This window comes from Orbicella faveolata, unplaced genomic scaffold (genome assembly GCF_042242905.1).
Source record: "Orbicella faveolata isolate gen_17 unplaced genomic scaffold, um_ofav_v1 contig_47, whole genome shotgun sequence".
NCBI classification, from domain to species: domain Eukaryota; kingdom Metazoa; phylum Cnidaria; class Anthozoa; order Scleractinia; family Merulinidae; genus Orbicella; species Orbicella faveolata.
Window position 1 is genome coordinate 15,194,848 of NW_028301577.1, and position 24,755 is coordinate 15,219,602.

The 24,755-nt window shown below is 41.8% G+C and overlaps 1 protein-coding gene and 3 pseudogenes across 1 annotated transcript in view; 1 reads left to right on the plus strand and 3 right to left on the minus strand.

The window, feature by feature from the left end:
* LOC110065443 (uncharacterized) overlaps positions 1–24,755 on the minus strand; it is a 425,702-nt gene that overhangs the window by 393,625 nt on the left and 7,322 nt on the right. Inside the window, exons 2-3 of the mRNA XM_089279275.1 lie at positions 17,711–17,797; positions 16,801–16,939 (exon numbers count right to left, since the gene is read on the minus strand). Of these exons, the coding sequence (XP_089135401.1) occupies positions 16,801–16,939; positions 17,711–17,797 (226 nt within the window). The remainder of the gene's footprint in view (positions 1–16,800; positions 16,940–17,710; positions 17,798–24,755) is intronic.
* LOC149097300 (uncharacterized) lies at positions 1,708–5,577 on the minus strand (annotated as a pseudogene).
* LOC149097301 (uncharacterized) lies at positions 5,641–7,015 on the plus strand (annotated as a pseudogene).
* On the minus strand, positions 6,947–8,636 carry LOC149097302 (uncharacterized; annotated as a pseudogene).

Consider the following 24,755-nt stretch of genomic DNA (forward strand, 5'->3'; position numbering starts at 1 on the left):
GCCCGTGCCGGATAAAAGTTTTGTGTTTGTCCATCTCTTTTGTGACAGCGCCCATGAATTCGCACCGGGGATCAACCTGCATTTCAGGCCATTTGAGAGGCCCGCACTTGTAAATCTTCTGAAAGGCCTGGGCGACCTCATCAGCATCAAAAGTCAGGGGTTCGGCCTCTTTGTAGCAGCTGGCAACGTCAACAACGGTCAGCGCGTATTTGAAAGCTTTGCAGGCCGCGAGGGAGCTTGTTGTGCGGCAGAAAAAGAAGGTCCGCCTGATGGACCTTGCTGGGCGTTGGAACGTCGAATTTCCGCCGAGAAATTCGCTTCAGCGCAGGGAGGAATATCTGCCAGAGTGCTTGCCTAATCAACCACGTTTTTGCAGTTTCTTCAGGTACCTTGGCAGCTTCAGCTAATTTTTTGATGGTGGTGATACCTTTCCAGTAGCCCCTGGGGCCGTAGTAAATCTTTACAAGTTTGGCGTCCATATAAGTAAGGCGTAAAAAGTTTAAAGGAACCGGAAGGCCGCGTAGCCCAGAGCGAGAGCGCCGACGCCCACAAATGCAAGTTCACCGTTTTTCTGCTGCTCGCTTGGCTGGTAGAAATCTGAGAACTTGGGTTCCTTGGGGGTACCATCTGTTCATCAGGAAGCACCTGGTTGTAGAGTTTGAAAGCATAGTCCGTGTTGGTGAAGTTCTGCTTGGCCTGCTCCTTTGTTTGCGCGTTGGTCGCAATCCAGTCGAGAAGTTGTGTTTGGTCGCGTGTGTATTTGGCGCAAGCCGCTTGATAATCTTCGATAGCTTTGTCGTGGCGCTTTTTTTCTTCAAGCGCAGCTTTGTTGCCCCCGCCAAGCGCCCTCACCAGATAATTGCCGCTGATAAAAGCCGTGGCGTTCAACACAGCCCCGCCAATGGTCGCGATGCTCGCCATTGTATATGTTGTAAAATCTATTTTTAATTTTCTCTTATGGCGGCGGGGGTTCGTATGGAGGTGTAGGGCATTTCTCCGGTAATGGGAATTCTTCAGTATCAAGATCCTCAAAAGCGGAGTCTTGATCCTAAAAATCGGAGTCTTCATGGGTGCAAATCTGAACTGACCAAACAAAATTTATGGCATCAGCGGTATGACGGGTTACCTTGTATGCGAAAAATTACAGCACAACCATTGTGAGGGCTTTGATGGTGAAATAAGAACACTCCATTGCGTTATTATAGGGGGTTTTTTCTAAACGTTGACGGGGAGAATTTTTTGGTCCTCGAGGTACTTTTTGAGCGCAATGCTGCCCGCCATGACGGCTGTGAACTTCACGAAATTCATCGGGCTGCTGCTGGGATTAGGAGTGAAATCCTCTTTCACAACCTTTTTGCAACCCAGCCAATGCCTGCGGCTAATCCCGTGAGAGTAGTGGCGTCAATGACAGTCTTGACAAGCTTGTTGTCGGACATGGTGCAATCGATGTAAGAAAAGAACAAAAGTTTAAAACAAAATTAATTCTTCTTTCTAGGAATTCCAGGCAAAAACTTTGTTTTGGTGATTGCACACACAGCGCACTTAACTTTTAGCAGTCGCCGGTTGTTTTTTGCAGCAACAATTTTTGTCATTCCTCAGACGTTCGGCGTCACTCACCAGTCTTTCACACAGTAGACTTCCATCTGAGTATATTTTTAAAAAACTTTTCTCCAAACTGTGTGCGTTTAATCTGTCTTCCCCGAGTCCTTTTCTGCGCACATGGCACGCAATGTCTCTTCTTCTGCAACCTCGCCGTCAAATGCTGCACTCAAAAGATTGGCGGTCGCTCGAATGGCCATTTTGTCTAAGATGAACAACGCATCCGAGATAGCAAAAAAGGTTAAGAAACAGACAAGAAACTTGGGAACATCAACTGTGAACATGTTGATATATTCCACTCGGGAAAGTTTAAAACAAAATTATTCTGTCTTTCCCGCGGCTTCTTCTTCTTCTCTTCTTCTTCTTATTCTTTCTTCAATTTCTTTTTTCCATCTTGTTTCCTTTTCTTTGTCTGTTTCACACCACATTATGCTGATAAGATGGGAGACTCTTTCAGAAACCATTTTGTTGAAGTCGTACCACGAAATCCCTATACCAAAAATTGCGGCTGAGGACAAGATACAATTCACAATATGAAGTTTCGGCATAGCAGATATACATTACACGCAAAAGTTTAAATCTTTTTTCTTAATCCTTTTGCTGCACGGCTTCTTCTTCCTCTTCTTCTTCCTCTGATTCTTCTCCTATTATTTCTGATAGTCTTCTCATTAATTGTTCATCTCTTCTTATTATTACTTCTGTTATTCCTCTTGTCAATGCTTCTTGTTTTTGTCTTTTTCTTTCTTCTGCGCCCTTATCAGCAAACATTTCGTTGGAAAGCCGCACCACCCTTTTCACAGCATTTGCGGCCGATCTGAACAATAATATCATAATTCTGCCAATTCAGGCTTCATCGATGAGAGCAATGGTTTGGTCTGGCATCGTGGATATACATCACACGCAACTGTTCAAAGCATTTTTTTTAATCCCCTTTTTCGCTGTGTCATGCCAGCAGGTTCTGGCTCGACACTCGCGGGCTCAGGCACGGGCTCCGGCGTTTTGCATTTGTCAAATGAGGGCTTGGCCATTGCCTTCAGCTCTTCACGTTTGTAATAGATCCCGAGTAGGGAAACGCCTATGCCGCCAATAGCGATCCATTGGTTGGCGCTGAGGCCGCCGCTCTTTGGGCTTTCGCTCTTTGGGCTTTCACCTTCTGTAGTCGGGGCTTGCGCAGGGGCCTCTGTGGCAGCTTTCGCTTCCTTCTCCGCGTGATAAGCCTCGGCCACTTTCTTCTGTTCTTCCCAGGCCAGCTGCATTCTTTCGGCAACCATTTTTCCAGCAGCCACACGCTTTGGATTTTTTACGCACTGCGTGGTTGGAGTTGGAGTTGTCGCTTGCTGTGTGGTATCTCCGGCAGGTGATGCCTTGGTCTCGACCTGAGGCGCCGTGACGGCAGGTGCGCTCTCGGATTGTTCGCTTGACATTCTGAAGCGAGCCGTATTATAAGCAAACGAAAAAAGTTTAGTTGTTAACAATTTGTCGGCAAGCCCTCAGCAGTTGTTAAGGAATGCTGGCCAGTTATTCTGCAGTTGCTGATCCGGGTACTTCATCAACACCCTCAAGCAGATAACCGTGTTCATCACGAGAAGGTTGGCTCTTCTCCGGCAACTGTGGACTAAAATCAATATGTTTTGTGGGGATGAACACCGCGTTGGCCGCAGCAAGAAACCAGCCGCACTTCAAAGCAAGGTTGGAGAGCTCTTTGCTCAAGATGTAGTCGTTTCTGAGCTCTTTCTGATAAGTGTCGATGTCTTTGATTTTGACGGTCATTCCGACCACTTTGGTTGCAAGAAAAATAAAGCCGTCGATCAGGCTTTCCGTTGTCTTTGAGCCCACGTACATCTCATAGCGTTTGGTGAATTTCTCGACCTCTTTGCCGCTCAGGCGTTTCACCTGCTCATGGGTAAGCTGCACTCCGATGGCCTCTTTGGCTTTGCCTGTGGACACAAGCACGGCCAGCTGCTCGCAAAGAGCGGGAATGTCAGGTCCGTGGGTGGTTGGAGCAAGGCCGCCTGCTTGACCACTCGGCTCGGGCTTGGTTTGAAGAAGGTTCATAACTTCTGATAATGCGGCCTCTTCTCCAGCCATTGTGCAAGGCTATATACAGCTTTCATTTTTTATTCAAATGACTTTACCCAGTAGGGGTGGTGAAGCAAGAACACAAGATAAGAGAACTTTCGCTCTTTCAGCTTTGATACCAGACCTTTGTACTCGTCCGGAGAAAGCTCGCCGGCGTAATCATCGAAGATGGCTTTCGTTGTCTTGGCCGAGGGGGTGTAAAAGAGGACGATTACCGCAACGTTCTCCCGCAAGGAAGATGTTATGCCCATCAACTTCTGGGTCAGCACCCAAATGCTCATGCCCATATGCCAAGCAGAAAAGGCGAGATTCACCAGCTCGCCTGTACGTCCTTTCACATCTTTGGAGGTTGCGCAGTCATCAAGGATTATGAGCGTGTTGGTGCCCACGAAAAGCCATCTCACCAGCTTCAACCACTTTTCCACGGCGTGCTGCTCGCAGACTATCACATCCATTCTTGGATCATTTTCGCCAAGCCAGTGGTAGGTCTTGTTGTGCGTGAACGTCGGGCAGATGAGCACGATGTAGTCAAACTTTCCGCGGAACGGGCCGTAGATCTGGTCCACCACGAACCTCGATTTGCCAGAATTAGTTGCCCCACAATGACAGCGTTGAAGGGTATCTTGCCGGGGTCCATGTTCATATTTAATACTGCACATCTTCTAGCTGTGTATCCATAAGGTTTAACTGGGAGTCGGCAATGACAAATACGTGGCATTTCACGTCGCCTGAGCCTTCGGTTTTCCGCTCAATTTCCAGCTCGACACCGTCCCTACTGTTCACAATGCGCGTGTCACTGCCGTGCATCAACTGATCCACCATCATGCGCATATCAATCACAAGCCCGAACTTATCACCGGTTTAAAACTTTGTCATATCCATGTGCTCCGTTTTACTTTTTTCTTTCACAAACAAGTTGCGGGCCTCTTCCGACATGTCCTTGCCTTCGATGCCGTTGTTGTAAAGCATGTTGGGCGAGCCGTTGACCGTGACGCTGACTTTCGTCAGATCGGGGAAGATGAATTTTTCTGAATCTCTGTTGCCTGCAGTATACGGCTCTACAAATAGGAGGAGGAGGGCTTTCAGTGACCTTCTTTGGGCGTTGACTTTGATGGTGAGCCTCGGGTCACTGTCTTTTTTGAAGGGTACCTCTTTGTCATGCATCACTTGGTCGTAAAGTAACTCTTTGCCGCTGGAGTAAACACTCCGCGCCTAGTCTGCCAGAGTCTTGCTGCGGATCATTTTTTACTCGAGCTGTATATTTTCAGCTTGTATTTCAGCTGGGTTGTGTCGGAGCCTTTAACCACGTGTATAGCTTCGGCAAGTTTTACGTCGAACTTGAGGTCGTTGTAAAGGGCCTGGGGGTAGAAAACGCCGTGGTCAGTTAAGATGTGATGGTCAAGCCTGATCCGATACTTTTTTCCGTAAACCTTGTTCAGCTTGTTTTCAGCGTCGCCGCCCAAGGTTTTCTTGTCTCCCGAGTCTGAGCGGATCTTGCACAGATCCTCGCTCTGAATCCCTTCAAGAATCCTGTTATCGCACTCTTCCTGCGAAAGGAAAAGATCTTCGAAAGTTTTGTAGATGTCGTACCCAACCGTGTCTTGCAGGGTTCTTCCCACAAACGACACGACTAGCCTGTCAACAAGCACCAGCGTGACGTTCTGGACGAGGAAGTTGTTGGCATGCCCTCCAGAAAGGTCGATGTCAAAGTCAAGCGCAAGCGAGCCCGGCACCAGAACCTCGTTCTCGTTTAGCTTGGGCACGTAAACGTACAGCATCTTGCCGGGGTTGGCTTCAGAGGGGTCAAAGGTGATTTCGCCTGACCGCGCGCTCGGCCTTCATGGCGTGAGCGGTCTTTTCACTGTGCATTGGGCGAAGGTTCTCCGGCACCTCTGACATTTATGTATAAAACACTAGCGATTATTTCTAATTTGAAAAATAAAAGGCTTGAAATATATTGCTATGGCGGAAGGCGGCGACGACTTTGCTTACAAAGACCCAGATCTTGACAAGAAGCTCGACAACGACAATGACACAACCCAACCTTTTGAACCACTCACTAGGTCCACTCCCTACCAACCTGGCGCCCCCTACCACGAGGGTGAACAAATGGAAATGTCTTCTATGTGGCACGAGCAGTCCAGCCTGCCTGACACTTCTTATGCCGAGACATCATTTTTAGGAGAAGATATCCCTTTGCTTGAACCAGATTTTGAAAGGGAATTTGTCATAGACCGGTTAAAGAGTATTTACCAACTTTAAAGAGAGTAGTTTTGCAATTATGAAAGGCACCAAAGGGAAAACCAAGGGTAAAATTGTTGCAGTAGGTACGGGTGGAGGTGAGTACAAGATTATGAAAGATGACGGGATAAACTTCACGCAAAGTTTTTTTAGACAGGTTTGAAAACAAAATTGGGCCAAGAGCTCCAGATGTCATTGAAGACCAGGATACCATCAGAGAAATGAAAAAAAGACAAAAAGAGGCAGAGAAGCAACTACAACAGACGGAAAAACTAGCTTCGCAAAGAGAACAAGAAAACAAAGAATTGGAAGTTCTGAGAAGTAAAATCGAGCAAACGGACACTAAGATTGATGCCATTCAGGATGAACATGGTTCGAATCTTGAAAGTGAAGCAGAGCTGCGTAGGCTTAAAGAACTGAAAAAGAACTATCAAAACAATCTTGAAAACAAGAAAAGAGTTGGACTTGCTAAAAAAAAGCAAGAAACATAGAAAAAGAACAAGAAAAGGTAAACAGACTCGGGGCCAGCATTGCTGCAAAAGAAAGTGAAACAAACGCCATGGAAGAAAGGTACAACCAAACAAAACCTTTGGATGACCTAAAAGAGCAGGAAAGCGACCTGCAGCGCCAAAACGAGGAAGACCAGGCGATCATCCAAGATACGAATGTCTTGCCCTCCGAAAAAAAAGCCACAGAAGACAGAGTTGCAGAAAGAAACGAAGAGATTGCGCGTTTGCAAACTCAGATTGCGGAAAGGGAAAGGGGGCGGCCTCTCTTGGAAAGGGTCAAGGAAATCTTCAAAAAATATGGCGTGACATTGACCGCTATTCTTATCGCCACCGGGACCACAATCGGCGCTGTCATCCGGATACTCACCAGAGGTTTGAAAGCCACTGGCAAAGCTTTGGGCTGTGAAACTCGGTTCTCTGCTATTGCTGTGAAACTCGGTTCTCTGCTGCCCGGGCTGATTGGCTCGATCGTGAGCTTCCTGTTCAAAGCCGCCGGCCAAGTCGTCGGGTTTCTGGCCGAGCACACCTTGCTGCTCATTCTTGCCGTGGTGGCCTTTTTGTCAGAACAATTTAAGAAGCAGCGTTAACTTTACCTCCAAGCCGTGAACAGCAACGCCGATAATCCGACTACACCGACAATTACCGCCGTTTTGTTCCTTTCGTGTTGCGGTGTTTTATCTGGAGCCGTGGGCTCTATTTTTGCGCCCTTGGCTGCACTTGCTGAGTTTCGGACGAAGATGGTTTCCTTGATTCGGCTGTTGCGGCTTTGTGTATCGGGTTGGACGGGTGGCTGTTGGGTGGGTTAATTTTTGACGGGCCGCCTGCCATGAGTTTGAGCCCAGCTTTTTTTGTCTCCGGGTTTACCTCGTTGTTGACCCCCAGTTTCATCCTGGAGACCACCTGTTTCAGCTTGTTGTTGTAACCGATCGTGCTTGCTGTGTTGATAATCATTAGTGCGGGCATGAGCCAGGCCATGGGGGCTACAGCGAGATTGAGCCTCACCTTCGCTTGATCCACCGCACGTTGCTACCTTTGCACGCTCACGGCCAGGTCAGGCTGTGTGATCGCGCTTTCCATCAGCACCAGGAACTCGCTTTGGGCTTCTCTCGCTCGACTGCCCGAACCGAGAATGCTGCTGCGGACGTTGACTTGCACGCCCAGAACACAAAAAACGAAAGCCTCGATTGACTGGTTGATTCGCGCTAAGCCCGCCTGCGGCAAACCTGATGCTGTGTTTGGTGCGAACCAGTCCGATTGGGTATCAGAAGCGGCCCCCGGCTCAATGTAATAAATCAAGTCCCCTTATATCGCTTTCCCGCCTTCATCACTGAATTTGTTCCATCCCAGGTATAGGTAGTCAGTTTTCGACGCACCGCTCGCATAGACGTAAACGCTACCCAGGCCGTGGTTTGCCCCGTGCTTGTAGCGGAAATGACTCGAGGGGTCTATGCCAAACTCGCTGCATAACCTTTTGTATGAAGCAACGTCATAATGATTATTGTATTGGTTGAAAGGCGGGTCTCCGGGCAAAGCGCTCATGCTCTGAATTCCTCCTAGTTGGTACGAAATGCGCCTGACCATGAAATACACGTGGAATTTGTAGAAAGCTCTTATCTGCAGGGGGAGAGTCATCACGCTGTCAAAGATTTCGCGAGAAACTCCGCAACCTTGTGTCGCGCAGAAAACCGCGAAGTTAAGCTGTTGCGGCCAATATTTCATGTCAGGCCCTCCTAACCAGTGTTTTGATTTGGCTGCAGAAGTGTGCCTGAGTTTGGTTTCTTGAAATATTTCTTGGAATTTTGTTGTAAAATATTGGTCAGGCATGACGTATATTTGGATTGCATCGTCGAATATTTTCTTCAAGCTTGGCGCTTTGCCTTCGAAAGGTACTGCAGGGATGGCCAATGAAATTTTTGAGCCAAGCAGCAACAATTGGTAAGGAAAACCCCCGCTATCTCCCAAACCAAGCGCTTCTTTCATTTTGGCACTCCAATATTTCCTATCTGAACCGAAGACTCTTTGAAATGAGTCTTCGCTTTCTTTGAAAAACACCTCCGCGGTCACGTTGTTTTTCTCGTCAACACTTCCTTGGAAAACGAACCGGCTTTTGTCCGCTTTGGGGAAGCGGTTTAAAAAGTTTGTCCACGCCTTTTTCTTCACCGCCTCCGCTTTTTTTAACGCAGGACCATTCCACAAATTGGCCACATTATTTGAACACAATTTTATTTGTTAAATATAAAATGGTTGTTCTCACTATTGTCACGCAAGAGAACGGAGAGACTATCTATTTTGAAAAACCGATACCGAAAGTACATTTCATGAAACTCATATCTTGCAGTTTGTACAACAGCTGGGACACTGAAAAAAGAAGGTTCGGCCTCCTTGGGAGATAAAAACAAAGATATAGCTTTGTCAGTTAGTAAATTACTCCCAGGGCATTATAATTTAGAAAGCATGGCAAAAGAAATACAAGGTCTGTTCGCAAAATATAAATATGACCTTGTAACAGAAATAAATCAACCTGTTGGCTAGCTTGTAATCAAAAATTTTGGGGGAAAACCGATTGAACTTGATCGCGATTTAGCCGGTTTGTTTAATATTAAGCGAAATTTGGGTTTTATGGCATTCGTGAAAAGGTTTACAGCTCCAACGACATATTTTATTCATTGCGACTTGATCGACAAACAAAAGAATCTGTTCAATGGCAAAAGGTCAGATGTATTAGCCTTGTTTGATGTGAAAGGGAAGCCTTATGAAAAAGTAAGCTACCAGGCTTCTCCGCAACAGGTTTTGCGAGACTGCTCCACAGACGAGTCCATAAATAGCATCACTATTAGCATGAAAGATGAAAACGGCGAACTCTTTGATTTCAAGGGCTTCCCTCTTCTTTTTGAATTAGGCTTAAATTAAATTTCTATATACACAATGTCTTCGGCAAATCTGTTGGCACCAAGCGCGCCGCCTGCCGAGAATGAAAGAAGAATCTATCCAAGCCTTCCCGAAACAACAAATGCCGAGAATTTCCGGCTAACCGAGATAAGCAGAATTGAAAAAGAAATATCTGCTGAGGTTGAGCATTACAGGCTTGTGTTGAAAAAATACAAAAAACCCCGGAAAGCGCTTCACTATTCCCTGGTTGGCCTTGGCGCCTTCATGGCAGTTCTATCTTCTGGGGCTGTCGCAACATCACTCACTGGTGTTGGAATTGTTGTTGGTGCGCCTGTTGCCGGGATAGCAGCTTTATCTTGCGCGGTTTCCACTGGCCTGTCCGTTGTCAACAAGAAGCTTGAACGCAAAGTCAATAAGCACTCGAGAATCCATTCTCTGGCTATTGCAAAACATGACTCGATTAACCTCGCCGTCTCACAGGCTCTTAATGATAATCAGGTTTCTGACACGGAGTTTCAACTGATCACACGTGAAATGCAGAAATATCGCCAGCTTAAAGAGACTACGCTCGAACTTTGCGCAAATACAAACAAATCCAATCCAGCCAGATATTGAAAAAATAAGAAACCAGGTTCGGGAAGAATATAGAAAAAAACTGGCGGATTAAACAGCAGATTTGAACTAAATTTTGAGAAAACACAAAACTTTCTGTCTTAATAAAAACAGATGATTGTGTTACACCGCGTTACCTTTACGCGTGACGTTGCGTGACTGGGTTACGTTTCTGTCACGCGTGACGTTGCGTGACAGGTCACACAAAAAAGCAAAAACCCAGTCCGGGGGTGCTCGTTGGCTGTTCTTTTTCCTAGCCCCGGCTAGGACTTTTTGCGCCGCTGACAAGGCGGCTGTCCCGTTTTATCTCCGGACGAGGTTTGAGATCCCAAGGGACCTCTGAGCACCCCCCAGTCACCACTGGGCCGGGGCGGGTTCACCCAGGGTTGTCACCGTAGACGGTCTCACCCCATACCCCTGACAAGCACCTGTACATGCTGTATTAGGAATCAGAGGGGGCCAACCTCACATCCAAAAGCACCATCATTTGCTCGCTGATAAATTGTATAATTACTCAAGCTATATACGTTGATCCAGTCGCCTCCCCTTTCACTTGTGATGTTGCTTCTCTGTCCTCGCAGGTTTTCACACATACGCATGCACTTTTGGGTGACGAGATGATGTCATGCGCTTTTGGGTGGCAATATGTCATGCTTGAGCTATATTTAGAGCTTGGCTGAATAAATTATATCCCAACAACAGTTCTGAAGGCCAAAATGATTGTGCTGTTCCACGCCATTTGCTTTACTTTCACGGAACTTTCTACGCCCGTTTGGCAGAAAGAGGTCAGACAGATAACATATCAAGTTGCTGAAGCCATGCAAGAAGCAGAGAAGACTTAAACAGGCTCGATCGAGGCCCTTGTTCAAGGAATAACACATGTTACGAGTGATCGAACGCTGCAATCGAATCTTGCTATTTTCTCCTTTCCTCCTGCTGGCTTCACTTCAGCAGATTCTGTGGTGAAAAAATAACTTACAGCACGTTGTCTGGGCGTATTTTTTTTGGTAAATTCTCTTCTGGTTCGTTATTTTCGGCCCAAACAAAAAAATCTTGAGTTGTCCTCCATGTTTTTCAGTACTGCTCGTCCAAGGGGCCTGGGGAATAATTAGTTCCAGTCTTTCTGAGAAAAATGTCACACAACTCGCAGATTTCAAAACAAAACTTTGCTTCGAACGAAGGTTAGTCGCCACCTTTTTCGCTAACGCTCCCTGCCAAAAAGGAACCACTCGTGCCAGTCATAACCGTCCCCGGAGCATGCTTTTAAAAAATTCTTGTACTCAGGGGTGGCTTCTACGAGAGGTATTATTGGCGGGTTTAGCGTTGCTTTATGAACAGTTCCCTCCTTTTCGAAACAGGGGAAACAACACTCCTCGAAATAACAGTCCAGATATTCGAAACAAATAACCATCGGCACAATCTGCTCCCTGTATTGACAGAAAGGCAGTTTAAAAATATTCTCGTGTACCTTGTCCCACCCCATTTCCTTTTTTTCCTTTATTTTTATCGCTAGGTACTCCTTGAGAATCATCTCACGAAGCTCTGGAGGGAGATTTTGGATGGCCTCGGAAACTTTGCAGCTTTCTTTCCGGCCCCGCATCAGCCACCCGCACTTGTTTGGCGCTTGAGTCATCCCGGCTCAGGCGGTATAACAACGGGCTCGCACGTTTCTAATTGGTCTCTCCCTTCCCTGTTGTAAGTAGTATATAGGGGATTAACCAAATACCATTTCAAAGAGGGAGCCAAATTTCACCGTTTCGCAGCCTCCAGGTTCAACCGGCCCGAGCTTGTGAGGGCCAGTCTTGATGGTGGGGGCTGCGATAAGGTGAAATAAGGCTCCCTCTGCGAAATGGTATTTGGTTAATCCCCTATATACTACTGATTAATAAAGATGACACTTCTCTAATTTTTAAGTCTGTGCGTTTTGCACAAATTTACAGAGCCCAGTATGGAGCTGCCATGTTGGTGTACCTCCACGGTACACCAACATTGCGGCTGGAAAATAGTGTAAACATCTGGAACTTACTTTGGCTATCTAGGCCACTGATTATCTGTACTGAGCAAACAGGCATTTACATAAGCACCCTTCCTAATACTTTAACTTCTGAATGAGCTAAAAATCACAAGATAAGTACCGGTATATGTTTTTTCACAAACACGTTCATAGCTCAATGTCAAGCACCACCATAACTTTGAAATTCGAAATGTTTCGCTTGCTTGGGAAACACAAAAAAAAACAACAATGACAAAGGCTAAGGGAAATAGACTGAAACGTTTATAGGCTGATATAAAGCCCTTGACTCATTTCACGCCCTAAAGACCTGCAAACATGTAATAAGCTATTAATCGATTCCAAAAATGCAATCAAAGGCAGAATAGCTTGAGCACATTGATTTGATTGGATTTCGTACAACTTCAAATGCAGCACATTTAGCTCAATTGCAATATAGCTAGTGCTTCTCAGTATAACAACTGCCTGGGTAAATGCAGCAAGTGTCTAGTTGACACAATAAATTAAATGGAAAACAACAGCTACTCTGGTCCTGTTTTCCTTTTATCATGAGAAATATGGGCTAAAACACCGTAACAAAGTCTCTCTCCAATCACAAAACAGCTGAAAACAGTCGAAAACAGCCATATTTGAGAATCGTCCTATGATGCATTGCAAGCTCAGTATTGAATAAATGTACATCATGTATGCCAATGGATTGAGTCTCTGTTGATGCCTTACTGATTCCAGTTGCAAAATAACCACTTTGATAACAAATATTTCTGGAATTAGAGTGATGATGCTGCTGACATTATACTTACAATTGAACGAAACATAGGCATACAAGGCATGCAGAGTTATTTTTTTCGTGTGAAGTGTTGGAGATAGAAGCATTCATGGTACAGTCATGATCTGGATGATTTGACAAGTTTTTTTGGTTGCGATGTTACATCAGTCATGGTAAGATAGCTAAATAGTAAGCCATAAAATGTTTGAATGAACAAACTACAGTTATCTGACACGTCTCCAGATTAATGTACATACCATCTTATTTTCTAACAGGCAATTTGATTTGTTTTTTGATATAACCCACACTGTGATGTGTGACATGCGCACATGCATAACTCCCTCACTCACCGATCACATAACCCTTCCAACCCCCAAGAGGAATTTTTGCTCAAAAATACTCACGTTAATTTGGAGACTCTTTCGCATTTTATATGAGTCGTAAGTTTACCTTTTTACACAACACAACTTCACCGAAAATTGAAAGAAAGAGAAAAAAACCTCTGACACATTGAAAGTCTGATTTAATTAAATTGCTCTTTAACTTGGTGCCACGCAGTCTTCAAAGAACATTTGAACAGTTTTCATACTTTTTACCTTTAAAAATATCGGACTGAAATGAATGTCATCAAATAAAACTATTAAACTGCTACTGCAGAGACGTAAAAACCGTCCAGAAAGGAAAGCTTCTTTTTTGTTTAATATCCTGGAAACAATAGCCGATAACTTGTCAGCTCTAATTGAATTTACTCCCATATAAAAAAAACAAAAGTGTCAAGTTAGCATTTGATACTAAAGATAGCAAACATCTCGTGGGAAAGAGTGGTGACGATTCGTCCACTCTAATTGAATTTACTCCCTTGTGAAAAACAAGAGTGTCAAATTACACTTTGTAACTAAAAAACAAAAATATCTCGTTATATTTGCATGCAACAAGAATAAAACAATCGTTACCCGCACTTACTATTGTGAACGTCAGAACTGTTTCAAATCTAAAGTCTAGTCCCCTCTAAAACATGTCCGAAGAACTAGACACAACGATTCGTGACCTCTAATTGAATTTACTCCTTGTGAAAAACAAAAGTATCAAGTTACCTTTGTAACTAAAAATAAAAATATCTCGTTGCATTTGCATACTACTAACTCACAAACTGTTTCAAACCTCAAGGCTCATCTCGTTCATTTAACTAAAATCCTCAGCCTAACCCACAGAAAATGTCAAAGTAAACCCAATATATGAATACTTCCTCCTCTTTTATAGAAGAATAAATATGGCCGTTCTGAACTCTATCGGGATCAAATCTTCTCACATACCATTTACCTTTACAAGAAATTTGATTGGCTGTTTATAGTAGATCCAATCTGATTGGTGTGACATACATACATTTCTCACTCACTCACTCACTGACTCACTCACTCACTCACCCATTGACCCGTCCATAACATACCTGACGTGCCGACTGAGAGATATTTTTTTACAAAAAAATAACTTGGGCTTTTTTTGTCCCATACTTTGGAAAACTTCACTTAGATGTACTGAATGAATTTCTGTAGTTTCTGAAAGAACAATTCAAGTAACTAGCCAGCAAAAAGAACACATCATTGCAATTCTTTTTGCATGCTAGGGTTTTATCTTTTAAATTATCAAACGAATTGTCACGACTAATTGACACGACGGCCCAATATACAAGAATATATTTTCTGCAAAGAAGCGGTGGCCAATATAATGTGGTAATGCTGCCTCCAAGTCACCTTTAGTTTATACTACTGTCCCGAGCCCAGGGAAGGAAAGCAGATTTCAGTGAGGCCAAATTCAACCCCCGAATGCCTCTTTCATTTTTATTTGTTTTCATTTGCAGCTTGCATTTCATGATTTGTACAATGCATTTTGTTTTGTTAAAATAGAATTGCAAAACTCAAAAACAAAAGCAGCAATATAATTTTTTGTAAAAAAAACTGCAGCACTTGTATGGATACATCAATTATTGAATTTGTTTCACCATAAATAGTATTCCTCCTCATTCATGGCTTGATCACTTTGCTGAACACTTTATTTCAAACATTTGATTGACATTAGACCATATTAGTGTCTCACGGAAAATCTCTACCCCTGAACCCCTACCCTAAAGCACCACAATTCACTCAAACCCCCCCCCCCAATCTTCCCCAACCCCCTCGATTGACCACGGCAAATTTAATCCTGGGCTCCTTTTGAAGTTAGGAGCCTGAAGGGCTCCTTAAAAATTTCCTTAGGCAACAGCCTTGGTAAACACTGGTGGATAAGCCACACCTTGTTACTCAAAATTTTCCTTAAAATCAGGCAAGCGGCTTATCTGCGAGAACATCTGGACAACATGCCATAAATGTGCATAAATTAACACTTTTCATCACAAATTTATGAGTCTGTATAGCAAACTCATAAGAACTTCATGAAACTAATATCAGAGTATGCATCGATCATTGTTTTTACAAGTTTGGTGGCTCCTAAAAGCTGTTTTTGCTTATAAGCATACATGTAAGCTAACATTTATTGCTTTTAAACAGCATTAAATCTTCGTTAACAAATATTTTACCAAGTTTAAGGTTGCCATTCTAGAACAACTAAATGTCACTCTCGATCAGCAGGGAATCTCCATTTCATCACAACGCTGTTTACATTGTCACACAGAGTTGGGATTAAAGGAAGCTTTGAAAGCTTATTGTGTCCAGTACCTCATCTCTTGGTGAAATGCCTGGCTACGAAGCTACAACGTATGAAAAAACGAATGAAAGTATTCTTGTTGTTGTATGTAAAATTCTACTGAAAAACTGACAGAGATGAAAAAATATGGGTTGAAAATACCAGAGAAAGATCAAACATATATGCATGTCAAAGTCAGTAGACATCATGTCCACATACTATTACAGAACTAAAATTTTGTAGGTAAGGGTTTCAGTTCAAAGTCAGTTCTCTGTTTCAATGTTAGTGAGTTTACGTGGGTTTACATTCAATAAATCAAGAAATCTACATGTAAAGAATCTTTCTTAAGACTCCACCTGTGAATTATTTTGATTTCTTTCCAAACACTTTTTTCCAAAATTTGAGTTGCCAAACTCAGGGTGCGGCTGCAACTGTACGGTATTCTGTTTTGTTCATGATCATTCTATCATGTTAGTGATTGTCTCCTCATATTTTACTGATTGTTCCGTCTTGTTACTTATTGTTCTGTCTTGACACTGATTATCCCCCTTGTTACTGATTGTTCTGTCTTGATAATGATAGTTTCATCTTGATACTGACTGTTCCATCTTGATTATTCTGTTTCGTTATTAATTATAATGCTCAGAACAATAACTCGCATCTGTTGAAGCGAAGTTTATAAAGTAGATAAAACTGTAACTAAACTAAGAGATGAAATGTAGAGCCGCTTTAAACCTATTAAAACATTTAAAATGTAGAGGAACTGTACAAAGATAAATTGTAAATCAAGTCTCTTAAGTATACAGTTTGTAATGTAGATGTAGTTATGACTAAAAACATAGAACAGCAGAAACATACAGTTTGTAATGTTAATGAAGTTTTGACTAAAATATACATGTAGAGCATAAAGTTTGTCATGCCTGCGACATTGGCTAAAATGCAGAGCCATAGTAGCATACACTTTATAATAATTATAAAGGAAGTTAATGATCATCAGTAGAGCTGTAGAAGAACACAGTTAATTAATATAGGGGAAGTTAACTGCAACTAGAGGCATGCATGTTGTAATGAACAAAGTGCAGATATCCTTTTTCATGAACAAGTTTTCATTTAATTTGCGAACAAGTGTACATTCCAAAAATTCTTTGTATGAGAGGGTTACTAAAACACAGAACCATTGAATTCAACAGTCTATAAATATGGGTTAAAACAGAAACAACCACATTACTTTACATTACTTAATCCACATGATTTAAGTAACCATGACAACTCCATGCAAATCCACTCTAGTACAACATAGTAAATGCAACCATATTAATTGCAGATGCATACAGACACACAAAGACACAAAGTTATATGTGATTTTGAGTGCTTTAAAACATGCCAGGGGAAAAAAACATTAAAGAAAGACTAACTGAATCGTATAATCAAATGAAGATCCAAGCTAAAGAGCTGTTCCAGAGTAGAGTTTCCTGTCTCACTAAGGTCCCCGATGGCATCAGTAATGTTCTTGAAACTTTGAGACAGCTGGTTGATACGTCCTGATTTTAACTCCTGAAAACAACAACAGTTAAGTTAAAAAAAGTTATAGACTGTTGCATTCAAAGGTAGAGGAGAGGCCAGCAGGCTCACTACATGTGTATAGTGTGCCCGCATAAACTCTGATTAATTAAGTAAGAGTACATGAGTATTGGCAAAAGCTTCTGTATAGTGTTAACAACTGACTCATGCTTTAACATCCATCAAGTTATAAATGACACACACCCTCAACACATGCAGATGTTGCTTAAAGCACAGCTGAGAGCAAATCTAGCTTATTGAGTAATCTCCAACTTTGCAAGTGTATCATAGCTTTATTTTACAAAGCTAAAAGCCTGAATCAATTATTTCAGAACATTGCAAATGGAAGCAATAGTATAATGACAACCGCTAGTGGAAGAAAAAAATTTATCTGGCAAGGTGAAGTTTACTTTGCTCATTTTGAGAGTGTGCATCACTGGATTTAGATCCACACTAATAATTATATAACACAGCTTTACTAGCTATGTTATAATTTTAATTATTAAAACCTGGATCACTGGATAATGCAATCCAAGAGTTTTAATTGGCTCAGCCATAATGGGTAATGAGCCATTCATTATATATGATTTTGGGGGGCATTTTTTAATGTTATTTTAGCCTAGTTTTCTATATAATGGGTGCTTTTAATAAAATAATTATTCCAGTCACACTTGTTGGATATGAGATGATTATAGCCAACTCAGCACTTCACGCCTCAAACTTTATTTATTTCATAACTACAGTATATAGTGCCCAACATCTAACCTCTGTCATGTAATCAGAAAATTTCCTTACTGAACCTTCCTTAGGGTTTTGAAGAAGTTCATGACAAATGTCTGAAAAATTGTCCTCCTGCAATACAAAAATAAACCAACAGAGTAAGGGCTGTCATTAACTTTTGAGTCACCAGTACATGAAGCCTTGTTCTCCACACCCGTGGCAAACTTGTTACTTTGTAGGTGAATTCTATCAACAACAGGCAGTTTCACTCGTAGCATCAAGAGAGCAGTCACAAAGTGGGGAAAAAAAAATTCTGCAACTTCATTTGAGAAGTATGGTGGTGACACATTAGTAGTCATTTAGCCAATGGTATGGTCAATGGATTATAAAGGTGGTACACTTCTTAGTTGCCCTCAACAGAACATAAGACGTCTGTATTAAGTGACATGGATTCATGCAGTTTCTGCTAGAAAGGAAAGAGGGAACATTTTTGGCTCAACTTAAGCGCAGTGCTTACTAAAGGTTTTTGCGCCAGGTTAGGACCACGTGGAAAAAGTAGATCTTTGCAAGGGCTATTGAAATCCACAAAGAAAAATTGGGGTAGCCACGCATTTTTCAAGATAATTAGCCTTGAATCTCAACAAAAATGCGGACATCAGCATTTTTCTGAAAAAAGAAGGAAAGGATATTTCTTCACAGATTTCCTGAGAATTTGCCTTTACATACAGAAAAGCAGACAGTTACAATGATCTTAAAACTATATGGTAAATGGTAACATAAAAACTATTTTTGGTATGTTTTTAATAACAAAATTGTTGCAACAGCACTTTTAGTGTCTCCGACAGCCTTCTTCTGGTTCAGCTAAAATATAGTCTAAATACCTTTTGCTCACAACCAGAAACCAGTCACGTGTAATTGCCACTTCCATTTCAAAACATAAGATGTAGGGGTAACCACACATTTTTTAAAATTATTGACCTTTTTTGAAAACTTTTACAGTGCCCGTTACATTTTTTCCTGTCACCTCCCAAGTAAAACATTTGCGAATCTCGCACTTGTTTTGCGTGCACTATGCCATCTGCAGGTCCATGTTTACAGTTGGATTTCAGTATAATTTTCAACAAATAACAGCTAGTTTTTCAGCTGGAAGACATTAACAGTTAGTGGTTAGTGATATGCTTCTATTCTGGTGTTCCTGGTTTAAGTACAGGTTCATTAAACTTGATTTGGTTGCAGCAGAAAAATTTTTCTTTCATTTTAGTCATGTACTTGGTAACGTACCTGGTAGCGTACTTGATTGCGTCAAATATGTCAACCCAGCACAGCATGGCACTTTAACCATGCCTTGCGTGATCCGCATGTGTGCACTAACAAAAGTAGACACCGTCCTTAAGGTATCACGGTAGGTGAATTTTTATGAAAAATGCGAACTTTTGTTCTGGCTTTTCAAATTGAGAAGACTGAGATAAATATTTTGCAAAAAGAATGGGAAGAAAAGCTTTTTTTACTTTATGGTTTATTTCAAGTGCTCGTACTCGCTCTGAAATGTTAAAAAATCGCCAGGAATTTAGGGATGGCTTGCGTGCAATTTCATTCGGGCATCAATGGGTTAAAGTTTATACCTTTTAGTGTCTTAGTGCCTTAGTGCCTTTCGGCCTTAGTGCCTTTTTGTCTTAGTGCCTTTTTGTCTTAGTGCCTTTTTGTCTTAGTGCCTTTTGTCTTAGTGCCTTTTTGTCTTAGTGCCTTTTTGTCTTAGTGCCTTTTTGTCTTAGTGCCTTTTTGTCTTAGTGCCTTTTTGTCTTAGTGCCTTTTTGTCTTAGTGCCTTTTTGTCTTAGTGCCTTTTTGTCTTAGAACTTTAGCGTCTTGGCACCTTAGCAAACAGCAGCCCCCCAAACCATCCCAATAATGCACTCTGCACTAAAAATAAGACAATATGGAAATTTGTGATAATTAGTAGAAGTAAACTCTTGCACATGATTTTTGGCAAAGTTTTTGATAAAAGCTGCAATAGAAATTAGATGAGTCTTTTCTCACGCAAAGCTTATGATTAGTTGATTACAATGACTGGGAAAAAAATTGGGGTGCCCATGCTCGTTGGTGAGCTAGAGCCATTTTTCAACTGACAGAGCTCAATATCAAGGCAAATCCGTCATGTTTTCAATGACGCCATAAATTATGTGCAGTAAGGATGCGCAATGCAAATGTGAGGAATGACCTTAATACAACTAAGGAGCGTTTCAACGAGAAGTACTGAAGGTAGAGATCATTACTTGGGCGAAATTATATCCTACAGTGGTGAGAGAGTCACCTCAAAGACTGATGAAATTAACTGGAGTTCATTAAGTGCCACGGAGTCTGCAGCAATATTTCTGAAGTTTCTTGTGTCACAAATTAATTAGTTTTATATGTTACTAGCGTGGGAAAGTTTGGCTTAATATGAACTTTTTGCTCCCTTCATAGAAGAGGAAATAGACAAGCCGTTATGGAGAAGCATTTTTTATTTGAACCGTGGCAAACATGCAATAGTTATAAAACAGCAGATGAAATTTCTTGAATCGAGCTAGGGGTGATTCCAGATGATACGCAGTCACAGTAGCGTTATTTGCACTACAAAAGGGAGAACTGATGTTTCCTGAAATACAGCTGCTATCCCCTGGTCAAAATAGTTCAGATCTGGCCCTCTATCTGTCAAGCAACGCAACAGTAGCGTTGCGTGACAGAGAGAGGGCCAGAACTGGACACTGAAGACTAAGTTATCTGCCCATGCGTTTCAAGCAAATTGATTTTGTTCTTGAGAGAATAGCACTACTAGGATAGCAAGAGATTTGCAAAAACATATATAGGTTTGTGATGTTATCTTGGGAGTAATGTAAGTATAATACGTTTTAGAGAGAAAACGGAGGTACCTACCCCACCCCCTTACCAACGATGCTAATTAATTAATTGAAATTAATTAATTCAACAAACATTAAAGTTCACACCTTATGGCCATAGGGCCATAGTGCCATAGTGCCTTATCGCCATAGTGCTTTAGCGACATCAACCCCCAAACCATTCCAATAGTGCACTCTGCACTAAAAACCAGTGTCAACAATCCTAAGCAAATGGTTAACCAAAACATAGTCTGTTTTGATCAAGCGAAATAAAAAATATTGAGCCAAAACCATGTGTGGCTTTGTGTATATATTACAATAATGCTATGTACAACATATGATATTACATCCAAAATCAAAACTCAAGTCCAAACTCATTAAACCCCAAATTATTCATTTCTAAGTTTACTCCTTAGTTTCTGTTTTGATTGAAAAGATATATCAAACATTCGAAACAGTGTTTCATCGGCTATCCAAACACCTCGAATTTCATCAAAAATACTCCACTGCGCATCGTATTTTCAACTCTCTTCTCTGTGTTTGGATATCCTGATGAAACAGCGTCTCTCGTGTTTGATATATTACTTGAAATTGTGACCAATAGTCTCATTTGAGACTTAATTTTCCTTATTTGCGACTAGGAAAACCAGAGTAGTTGCAAATTTGCGACTAGGTTTTGCCTTGACGGATACAAAATAAAAGGGCTAGTAGTTGAAACTTTGGCACAATTTTTGATTAAATAAATTTAAAATGGAAAGATCAATTGAAGTCACGTCTTATAATTTTGTTACAATCTGAAGGCATGGGGCAAACTGTACCATAATTTACCTGGGATGCATGCATGCAACCACATTCTTTCAACCGCTCACCATTTTCAGCCATTTCTTTTACATATATATATTGCAGGCTCGAGCTCCCACATGTATGTGAAAGCAAGGTTTCATAACAAACAAAGATGGCAGTTTTACGCATTGTCATATTGAATGATTCAGTCCTTCGGGGTTCTTTGAATAGTCACTGTAGTGACACCTCTCACACTTCAAGTGTAAAGCTTAATATAAAAAGAATCCTTTACTTGTTTTCACATTGGTGGAAAAACTGCAAAAGGTAAAACTAAAGGAATTCTGTTACGTAAGCTAATATTTCCACCCAGTACATGTATTATTGTTATTTTGCAGAGATTGAAAGCATTTAAGAACTGCAGTTTCAAGCTTTAATATCTGTTCATGATTTGGAAATTTATTGATTTGACTAAACGTGACCTTTCACGCGAAAACGTGCATTAACGACTTTCCGTTACACAGGTGAAACAAACGGCCATCGAACGGGTTACAAACGGGTCACCAGGCAGTTTGAAACGGGTTTCAATGGGTGTGCAAATGGGCGATTAAGTATTCCAAACGGGTAGCCTAGCCGTTCGAACAGCTCAGAAAAAATTGCAAACGGGTAGCCTAACCGTTCAAACGGCTCAGGAAAAATTGCGAACAGGTAGCCTAACCATTCGAACGGCTCAGGAAAAATTGCGAACAGGTAGCCTAACCGCTCGAACGGCTCAGGAAAAATTGCGAACAGGTAGCCTAACCATTCAAATGGCTCATAAAATATTCGGAACGGGTAACGGAACCGTTCGAACGGCTTATAAAAGAATTTCGAACAGGTGATCTAAACATTCAAACAGCTCATGAAATCTTCGAATGAGCAGTAACAAACAGCTTATAAACTTGATGATTATGATTCGTTTTGTTTATTTCGAATAGTGCTGTGCCGCTACATATTTCACTTAAAAATAATTTCGAACAGATGGCTTTTAATCTTTGAAACTGCTCCTGTTACTACTTTATTTCACGACTGAGAGCCAAAGAAAGTAAATTTGAAATGCAGAGAACATTCATAACTGATTTTGCTGAAGCAGACTGCAAAAGCCGAATTCTTTTATACACAGTCATTTATGGGAGTCTTTTTCAATTCTTTGTCTTTCAGTACAGCCCAAAAATAATGCACATGCAAGAACTTCTTTTTGCGTCCACAAGCGGGCAACTTCTTGTGGCTTCTCCATAAAAAGTCTAAACCTTGTTGAAGTCATTCTTGGTGAGAGTTTTCGTTCACGAATAGATCATTCGGTAGATTTTAACACTGATGGTGGAAGATTTTGGTCACGTGCAAGCAATGTGTGAATCGAGAATGTCTCAAAATAACTTTACAGCTTGAGACAGAAATAAGGCCTTTGGCGACAACAGTTTAGCAACAGTACATTTTCGTCGCCTGGGTTCGCTTTGTTTCCTTTTTTCGGCGACATGGAGGAAATTTTACTGTTTACAATCATTATTACGATGTGTCCCGGAGTCCCAGACCCGCAGTGTGGTAGGGGTGTGATATCCCACGTAAATGAGCTCGTTTGAAATGGCTTTTTCTGTCCGGAATGTCCCTTGTGGCAAAGGTTGAAAAAACAACATATTTACTGGGAAGTGTAACCCAAAGTTTAAAACAAGCAAGCTTGTCAGTCAACGAAAACAAGCACAGGACTATGCATGCATGACAAAAGCGTGACTCAGTTTTCACGCATCAGTAATGTTTGAAACTTGATACAAACTCAGGGCGTCACAACAACATGATTGTTATCTTACCTACTCAAGCTCAGTGCATGCTGCCGTCTTAAAGGTTTCATTCAGTGGATTCTTTTCGAAATAAGAGGAATGCACAAGGCAGACTCATGAGATTCTGGTGTTCCAGTGTACGCGAACAAGTAGAGACAACCGCACGTATGCCTTGATATTTTTCCTGAACAGATGATCAAAGCCGTTCAACGGTTTACTCAAGTCATTTGAATGGATGGATGTTCCAGCGAACAGGTGAGCAAGTCGTTCGAACGGCTTGATGTTTTTAACAAACGGGTGAGCAAGTCGTTTGAACAGTTGGACGTTTTTATCGAACGGGTGAGCAAGTCGTTCGAACGGATGGATGTTTTTACCAAATGGGTGAGCAAGTCGTTTGAACAATTGGATGTTTTTAACAAACGGGTGAGCAAGTCGTTCGAACGGCTGGACGTTTCTACCGAACAGGTGATCAAGACGTTCAAACGGATGCAAATTTTTTTTGAACGGATGACCCAGGTCATTCGAACGAATGCAAATTTCTTTCAAACGGCTTTCAAACAGCCTCTAAACGGAATTCCATTCGAAAACGCAAAGCCATTACTGCACGTTTTCGCCTGAACGGTCACAAACTAACAGACACTTGGGTGCCTTAATTGATGCAACAGAACACAGGTTCAACTTGATCGTTTAGATGGACTGGTGTTGTCCAAGACACTAAACGTTCTGTACTATTAAATCTCAAAATGACATGGAAGCTGTTAAAACAATAAAAATTAAAGCATTAATCATTTCACAGTCTACTTATTTATTAACTAAATGGCCTCAATTGATTTTGCGACTAAATTGAGACCAAATTTTTGTATCTAGTTGCAAATTTGCGACCAGAAAATTTTTTTTAATTTCAAGCACTGTGATATATCTTCTGAAGTGAAACTAAAACGAAGTAGAAAACAGAGAAATAAAATTGTAAAAATCTGTGCTAATTAAGATCAGATATCCAAACACTGTCACAGTCATGATTTCCTTTGTTTAACTTGTCAATAAGCAATATTCAAATGGAGGGTAGGTTCAAATTGACAGCAAAGCAGGCAATGAGCAAGCTGGTGTAGGCAAAATGCAAATAAAGGGGAAACCATGGCAACCTCTCACAGCTAACCTCCAAAGAAAAAGGAATTCCAAGACATGTAAGTGCTTGGAGAAAGGGGAAAACTATTTCACCAATGATTTGGCTGCCCGAGTTACAAGATCAGGTGGGATTCTAATATATTGTTCGTAAGCATCACTTTTCCACTGGCCCAGAAACTGGATAATGTGATCTGGAACGCCAGCCCTCCCTGCAGCGGTGGCTGCCCCAGATCGGAAACTGTGACTGGAAACACACCAGGGAGGCCAGCAGAAAGGAGAATGGCTCTTGACCTGCCTGAGACCAGTGAGCAAGTTAGCGGAAGACAATCTACTAAGAGGAACAAGGGGCCAGGATGGTTACCACTATGCGCTAGGTAGGAGACGACAGCTTGGACAGCGCACAAAGGCGGCGAAAATAAGCCAGTAGACAAGCTGCCCAAAACACAACATCATCAAAAAAATTGAAATCGAAGGCAGAGTAAATCAAGCAAAGAATG